Raw genomic sequence first — 8824 nt, forward strand, 5'->3', positions numbered from 1 at the left:
TGCTTTTTTACAGGTAAAATGGAGGAGGAAGATAAGACTGATCTCAGCTCAGAGGAAGATGAGCCTGAATGTGGGTCTTCAGTTTAAATCCTTCATCATGATGATGTTGGGATTAAACACCTCAATAATGAAGCAATTAAAACATTGCTTATTATAATTATCAAATTTAGCAATTAAATATGTTAAATGATATAAACAGTCTAAAATTAAAATTACATCATTGTGTGATACATATGCAAAGATTTTAATCTGTCAAATCTGTCATAATTATGTATCTTTTATATTATTTACTTTTTTCTTTGCTTTACTTTGATCTGTGTTACAATTATATTTCGCTTACATTTTATATACAGAATTTTTTTTTATACATTATTTATTTGTATGAAACTCTCTCTCTGCTTTGACTGACATACAGATAATGCCTGTTATCACCCATAATCCACATTTTAAGTTGTAGCTTTCGCATTCCCCTGTCTAGATATTCTATCCAATGCTTTTTGATAAGCAGTTATGATTTTCTCATTTGCCATTGTATTGTATATTTACACAATATGTTAGCATAATAAAATGCAAGTTGTTATAGAATATGCAATTATTCTATTATAATTATGTCTTTTTGTGTATATGAAGCACTTATGTATTGTAGTCAACTATAATTGTAACCTTATATAATGGAAGTGTTATATAAAGACACTTGTAATAATCATTGTAATATTTAAAGAAAATGATTTATGAAGAAAAACTGTAAATTGTTGTTGTAAAGCGATTTAAATGGTTTATAAAGAAAAACATAACACTTAATGTTTTCAGCATTTATTAAAAAGCATAGTATAAGAAAGAGCTTTGCTATTTTTGTTTTGTTTAAAATGCATTATTTTGTAAATAAATGTATTCCTGAATTGGAGTGTAACTGGTATTAAGATGCAACAGCAGATGCAGAGATTATGCCATTTCTCGAGCTCACCACTAGAGGTCAATACAATATCATGTGAAGAATAAGCTTTATATAATAAAACATCAGTAGTAGCCTACAAATAGAAATAGCATCAATCTTTTTTTGTAGTTTTTGGTAGTGAACATTCACCAACAAGTATTGGAGAAATGTTGCACTTTTCTTTATGAAAGACATAAATTAACTACCGGTTATTGTGATATATTTTGTATAGGGAAAGTACAATTAAGACTTACAGACTAAAGATTTCAATCAATCGAAGAAAATTTTACTTGAAATTTGTTCAAGAGCAGAAGTCAGCTCAACTCTTTTCAGTTATGTGAATCAAATGCTCAAATTTCAATTGATTCAGAGTCAATCTATCAAATGATTCAGTTCATAGAACTGTTTGTTCATGGAGAATCCTAGGGAAATAGCTTCCTTTTGATCCAAATTCTTTAATGACTTGTATACATCAAGATATTGTGACAATTCAGCCAAATCCTTTTTTGAATCTATTATTCATAATAAAGTTATTCCTTTAGAAGATAAAGAAGCTTGTGATAATGATACAGTATATCCCAATCAGAAATTCTACAGGCTATTAAGAAATAATAATAAAAATAATAAAATTATTAATAAAAATAATTTTTTATGTTTAAAAACTAATAAAAGTCCCGGCTGTGATGGTTTAACCCCTGAGTTATATAAGATGTTTGCAGGGAGCTTATCCCCTTCCTTACTAAAAGTGTTTGAAGAAAGTCTGGAATCGGAAAACAATTCCACCAAGCATGACTCAAGGGGTCATCACTTTGATACCCAAACCCAATAAAGATAAAGAATGTTTAGAAAATTGGAGACCGATAACCCTCTTGAATAATGATTACAAAATTCTAGCTTTAATTTTAGCCAAAATAATTAAAGATGTCCTTAACTATTATCGATGAATCACAATCAGGTTTTATGGAAAAACGTCACATTACGAATAATGTAAGATTAGTCCTAGACATTTTAGATTACGAAGAACTCATCCCTAATGATAGCTATTTGCTTTTCCTAGACTTCTACAATACTTCCTTTGACTCACTTGAGCAAAATTTCATATTTCAAGCCATTACCAAATTTGGGTTTGGAGATTCGTTTTGTAGAGCCATCAGGACATTGTATAGAAATAATAATAGTGTTATTAAAATTCGGAACCTCACCAAGATTCAATTTGTCACGTGGAGTAAGAAAAGGATGTCCTATATCTCCATATTTATTCTTGCTTGCCTCGCAATTTTTATCTCTGCATATTTCCAGTAGTAATTTACAAGGTATTACAATTTGTCGATAGACAAATTATTATTAGCCAGCTGGCTGATGACACCACTTTGTTTTTGAATGATGCCTCTCAAATCCCTTTAGCTTTAAGATTGATTGATTCCTTTTCCAGAGCTTCGGGTCTGTATCTAAATATTAAAAAATGTGAGTTAATGTCAATCAAAAGCTGTAATTCCCTCTATATACAATATCCCTGTTTAAGATCAACATACTTAGGAATTGTAATTCATAAAGACCAAAAAACAAGAAGTAAATTAAATTTCGATCCTCTAATAATGAAAACCCAAAAGAAACTCAATTCTTGGCTGCAGAGAGACTTGTCCATACGAGGAAGAATTCTGCTCTCTAAAGCTGAAGGATTGTCAAGACTAACGTATGCAGCTCTCTCCCTGGAGGTTGATAAAGGAACATTATAAAAGGTTGATGGCATGTTAAATAATTTTGTTTGGAAAAATAAAACCCACTTTATTAGAAAATCAGTACTGATGAATTCAATAAAACAGGGGGGATTGGATTTTTTTAGATTTTACTACTTTAAACAACACTTTAAATTAATTGGCTTAAAAATTCCCTTAATAATCCCTCCTCACTTTGGAATATTATCCCTAATTATATTTTCTCAAAAGTAGGAGGCCTGAATTTTCTCCTACTTTGTAACTATAATGTTACAAAGATCCCTGTCAAATTCTCTAATTTTCAGATGCTCTTGGCATGGTCCCTAATATACAAACACAACTTTTCCCCACACAGATATTACTTATGGAACAATAAGTATATTCTCTACAAGAATAAATCACTTTTTTTTTGACAACTGGTTCAAAAACGAGCTTCTTTTAGTTAGACAGCTTTTTAATTCACAGGGCAGACTTTACAGCTATTTAGATTTTTTACAGAAATATAAAATTCCTATAACTGCTAATGAATATGCTATTGATTTCAATGCAATTCCCTCTGGAGTGTCTTTTCTGTTGCAAGGTTCTACATTTCCATGGCCATGTACTTACTCTTTGAACCTAACTGACACAATGATTGGAAATGTATGCTTTTCTGTAGAGCAACAACAACAACAACAACAACAACAACAAAGATAAAATCAGAGCTCTCTTCCAGAAAGAAGTAATGACAATTCCTTATGTAATACCATACTGGAATACTATTGTAGAAAATTTACCATGGGAAAAAGTATGGTCTTTGTCTCAAAAGTATCTGCTTATCAATAAAGTAAAAGAAATAACATTTAAATTAAGCCACAAATTTTACCCAACCAAAACCTTTCTTAGGAAATATAAGTCAGACATTGAAGTGAATTGCTGTTTTTGTCACTCTCCTGAGGAAGATGTCATTCACTTGTTTTGGCAATGTACCCACACTGAGAAATTTTGCTCAGATTTGTTAATTTTTATCCAATCTTATTTTGTAAGTGACTTTTCTTTCTGTTTCAAAGATGTTTTCTTTGGCTTGTTTGGCTACTCAAAAGAGAAAACAGGACAATATTACATAATTAATTTGTGCTTCCTACTAGCTAAATTTCACATACATAAGCAAAAATCGACTGGCTCTAAACCTCTCTTTTATCTATTCAAAGATGATCTAGACCAGCAGTTCCCAAACTTTTTTTCCTGCGCACCCCCTTCTATGTCCCAACCGGGTTGGCGCACCCCCAATCCCCACTTCAAAAAAATTACGCAACAAAGCTTTGTTTTATCACCATATAAAGAATCATGTTTAATCATGCGCAAATAACCAGAACACGCATGACAATAACAACATCAACAAAGTTTCAACATAATGCAACAATGCTACGAACAAGCTTCCACTTTTAAGAGGACGAGTGACAGACACAGGCTCAGTAACAGAAAGCATGGCTGAATTTGTTTGATCAAAAATACAGTAAAACTTGTAATATTGTTAAATAGTATTACAATTTAAAATCTTATTTGAATATTCCTGGTATTAAGATGCAGAGAGATTATGCAATTTCTCGAGTTCACCACTAGAGGTCAACACAATATCATGTGAAGAATAAGTTACATATAATAAATCATCAATAGTAGCCTACAAATAGAAATGGCATCAATCTTTTTTTGTATATATATACGCACCGTTTTTTTTTTTTTTTTTTTTTGTCAAAAATAAAGTCATCAACTAAGATGTTCCAATGTAGACTATATTCAAATAAATGAATACATAGTAAAATGTAGGCCTATAATTAATTTTTTACAAAGAAAGAGTACACTTGAAATATTGTTGAAATTGTAATTGTTGTTGTAATTGTAATCTTTTTAATAAAATAGCAAAACATATATTTACACGGTAGCTGTAAGCTAAATCTTAAAAGGTCAATATAAGCCTTCTCTTTAAATGATTTGTACGGTGCTTTATATTAGTGACACATTTGGGGAGAAGATTTAGTTTTTTTAATAACCATGCATAAACATTATTCTCTCAAAAATACAAACATGTACATACTGTATATGTTGCTCACATATTACGGTAGCCCTGTTTTGTGCTAAATAGAGTGTAATTACACCTTTGCCATTAATACAGTGCTATGCATAAGTTTAGACACCCATGCTAAAGTTGACTAAAAAACGTAATGCCTTAATTTAATTTGGAAAAATCCAACCTTTAAGGACACCAATTTTCTTTGTGAATGAATAATGTATCGTAAATAAATAAATGTTCTTCCTTAAAATACAGGGTGCATAATGGTGAAGGCTATGTGATGATGTGGGGCTATTTTAATTCCAAAGGCCAAGGGAACTTTATCAGGATGCATAGTATCCTGGATCCATGAAGTAACTGGCCTTTAAAAATAAAAATCTGCCTGCCTCTATGGGAATTTAACATAGGGGTGTCCAAACTTATGCACCCTGTATTTTAAGGAAGAACATTTATTTATTTACGATACATTATTCATTCACAAAGAAAATTGGTGTCCTTAAAGGTTGGATTTTTCCCAATTTTTTAAATTAAGGCATTAAGTTCAATTTCCAAAAGATGATTTTTTATTCCTCTTTTTAGTCAACTTTAGTATGGGTGTCTAAACTTATGCATAGCACTGTATGTTTATAAGCAACTGAAAAAAGCACAAATGTCAGGGCATTTCAAAACATCCCAAGGGCCCCAAAAACACCTCAGAACCCAGAGGGTTAACATTGTTTAGAAAGGTAAGTGTGTTATTAAATTATTATTAAAGAGGCAAGTTTTTTTATTATTATGCTTGCTTAAAAAAGTGAAAGATAGTGTTGTAAAGTTTTCTTTCATCGAAGCAGAGACCAGGAGACAGTTGGGATCGCGTTCAACGGAAGTTATTCTTTATTGAGAACTCATCAGCATAACACTATTATTCAAATGATCCAATCAGCCTGACGGTATCACCCATATCTTCACATGATCACAGAGACAAAAGCACAGCTGTACATTGAGCTTACTGGGCAGGAAATGCATGGACAAAGGGTGAGGGTGAGAGTCTCAGGAATTGACTCATTTAGAGAACAACACTGGAAGGAATCTCTTGATATACTCATCATAACCGCTGCTAAACTTTCTCAGTCTATATTGGAAACTAAATTAAACATTTAATAAAATATGTAATCCAACAATAGGATGGTCAATTTACCCCCAGATGGCTCAATTTACCCACTGACTGGGATCAACTTACCCCTAGCCTGGGGGAAGTTGAGTCACATGAACACTTTTTTTCTGAGGTCATATTTTCAACGCTCTTTAGGTGCATTTATTAATTTTCAGTTTATAGGCAACATCCCAATTTCTCAATTTCCCTTGCGTTGAGATTCACATAAGTAAAAACTGGCTCGATCTTATCCCACTCCTCGAGGTTTACATCCTCGTGACGTCAAAAATGTTGCACAATTCCCTCTGACTCACTTCCAGGACGATGCTTTAAAAGAGCTGCATTCAACAGAGGTCACCAAGAGAACTGAACAACACTTAAAGCAACTAGCATCAAGAATACTTTTGCTTTTGTTGTTTTCATTAGTAAATCTAAGCTTCGCTTTGGCAGAATGAACTGCAAAAAACTTATTCTTTTGATTTTGCTTTTAGTAATGAATTTTAGAGGTGTGGGTGTAGATCTACGCTGTCAATGCATTGAAACAGAGAGTCGACGCATTGGTAAACAGATAGAGAGTGTGGAGCTCTTCCCTCCCAGCCCACACTGTAAAAACACAGAGATCATGTGAGTTTACACCTTAACAATGGCATAACACTTACAGATTACATATAGATCCAGATGAATACAATCAAAAATATGGTTCTTACTGTTTTTTTCTTCTTAATTTTTAGTGCCACCCTAAAGGGATCCAGGAAAGAGATCTGTCTTGACCCTACTGCTCCCTGGGTTAAGAAGGTCATTGAGAAGATCCTTGCCAAGTAAGTGTCAATACATTTTCATCATTTGTTTGGGATAGTGACAAATGTTGACAAAAAAAAGTGCAACTAATGAAAAAAGCAGGGGTGTGATTCTTTTCCGGCTTTTCCGACATGAAAATTATGCTCTCGTAAATCATGCAAATCCGTATTTTTATTTTTATTTTATTTTTTGCGGGTCGCGCTCAAAGCACGGTTCAGGTATTGCTAAACATAATGACCGCTCACCGCTGTCAACGTTTTTTGTGCCTCTGATTCGTGTCTTCATGTCACTCAGCACGTAGTCCATTCATTTGCCACAATGAAACTTCATTCAAAGCAGAGCTCCACCAAAGAGTCTGCACTCGTTGTGGAAGGTTATCCATGATCACGCAACGGAAAAAAAGAAAGAAATCCGTAAAAAAATAGAAGAACATCTAGCATTTCGAGATTAAAGTCGAAACAGTACGAGAATACAGTCTTCTGTAGAAGTTGCGTGTGTGCTTGGTCATGGCATGGTAGGTGCGTCGTATATTTTCCTGCTTTTTTGTCCTTTGCCAATCACACCTCTGAAAAATAGCCAACAAATTACCAGGTCTTCTCAAGGAAATAAAAATACCTCTAAATAAATGTATTTTTGTTTTTCAGCAAAACGCCATGAATATCTGGATCATCTGTGATGTTGAGCTTGACGATATAAACTGTCTACATCTGACATTTGCTGATGTGCACCATTATGCTTGTTTATGTTTAAAACAGCTTGTTCAATGTTGAGTTTTGTTAACATTGTGCTGTATTTTTAATTAATTAAATTATATTTATGTATTTATTTATTATATATATATATATTTAATAAAATGATTTTGTACTAAATTTCATGACATTAGTTTTTTAATGGTTCAAAAAAATAATGGTTCATTTTTAGCTTTTTGTGGTCATTGCTTATACAGGATCCAATTGTTTTGAGTGTTTTTTTCGCTGAAAAAACAATTATTTATAAAAAAGAAAATGAAACATGAGGCTTGTAGGCTAGATCATGTCACTACTTTTTACCGCCATTTTTTTTAAATAATTGTAAACAGAGGATTTACTCTTGACTCCTGGATGTTCTTGGGTCCTTATAGAAAGAAAATAATCACTTTACAATTCAATAAAATATAATTATGAAAATTATTACAAATTCACATGATGTTTACAAATTAGTTAGACTCCCCAAATGAAGTGGATTTAAAGCTTGAATAAAATCTGAAAGTAGTTTTTTATCTGTGTTTGAGCAACTAGCTCTACTGTCAGTCTCTCAGAGCATTGCCCTGCTGAGTAGGTTAGAAAGGCACATCTGGCAAACTCGTTTCTATACAAGACTGCACATGTTGCCACAGGTCACGTGAAGACTTGAGACCACATCAAGAGAAAACAGCTGTTGCACTGTCAGGCACTCCCCCAATATCTGCCACTAATTTTATTGCACTTTTTTCATTTTTATGACAGGAAATATGCATGGCTGTGATGTTAGATTATCAGGTCAACCTGTAATAATCAGTGTGGGAGTAATAAATCATTTAAATGCAGCAATATTAGTGTGTTCTGGAGAAAAAAAAAAAACATAACAGACTCTTTTTATCTTTTGAGTTTTACAAGCATGTGAATTTAATTAAAATTAATCCTTTTTTGTTGTTGTTGTTTTGAGGAATGAACAGAAACATTATTAAGTAGAATCAAGTTGTGCTTTATTTTCTAAAACAACTCCACACATATTTAACATGTGAGTACATATAAAATGATTAAGTGAAAACAGCTGAGTGCAATGATAGTGATAAGTACCGACAAAGGATTGTGGGAATTGCAGTTCATGAAGATGTGGTGACGGTATGGGCAGAGACCTCTAGAGGACAACCAGGGAACACCAACCAGACACTGTGACAAAATTGCCCTGCGAGGAAAGGATTTGTTACTTTTTTAAATTTCAAACACAAAACTCCTCGAATCCATTACATAAAAAAAGATTAGGGCAAATTGATTATCGACAGACTATGATTCTGACCTTTAGCTCCTTTGTCTGCAGCATGACAAACATACACTGGGTAGTACGTAATGCATGACTCCAGTTATGATAGACCACATTGTTCCTGTAGCACTTCCTTATGCTCAAAACCCACTGACACAAGATCTGAGAAAGAAAGGGAAATACGGAAATACCAT

General features: G+C 32.9%; 3 protein-coding genes across 3 annotated transcripts in view; all 3 read left to right on the plus strand.

The window, feature by feature from the left end:
* LOC311089881 (uncharacterized protein) overlaps positions 1–1021 on the plus strand; it is a 58032-nt gene extending 57011 nt beyond the window's left edge. Inside the window, exon 12 of the mRNA XM_084124912.1 lies at positions 14–1021. Coding sequence (XP_083981038.1) covers positions 14–87 — 74 coding nt within the window. The 3' untranslated portion in view covers positions 88–1021. The remainder of the gene's footprint in view (positions 1–13) is intronic.
* Positions 1–8824, plus strand: part of LOC311089879 (uncharacterized protein) — an 832216-nt gene that overhangs the window by 294850 nt on the left and 528542 nt on the right. The window lies entirely within an intron of this gene.
* Positions 6287–7345, plus strand: LOC311089892 (interleukin-8-like). The gene is made up of 3 exons (XM_084124927.1): positions 6287–6455; positions 6563–6649; positions 7274–7345. Exons 1-3 carry the CDS (start codon positions 6325–6327, stop codon positions 7284–7286), a joined length of 231 nt encoding a protein of 76 aa, XP_083981053.1. The 5' UTR covers positions 6287–6324; the 3' UTR covers positions 7287–7345.

Source organism: Abramis brama, assembly GCF_963993115.1.
Source record: "Abramis brama genome assembly, chromosome: 9".
In the NCBI taxonomy this organism is placed as follows: Eukaryota; Metazoa; Chordata; class Actinopteri; order Cypriniformes; family Leuciscidae; genus Abramis; species Abramis brama.

What these genes read in the sequence shown, in the direction of transcription:
- LOC311089892 (XM_084124927.1), top strand. Translation starts at nt 6,325, where the DNA reads ATGAATTTTAGAGGTGTGGGTGTAGATCTACGCTGTCAATGCATTGAA. An exon ending in TGTAAAAACACAGAGATCAT is followed by an intron (nt 6,456 to 6,562) that starts GTGAGTTTACAC and finishes CTTAATTTTTAG; the next exon opens with TGCCACCCTAAAGGGATCCA.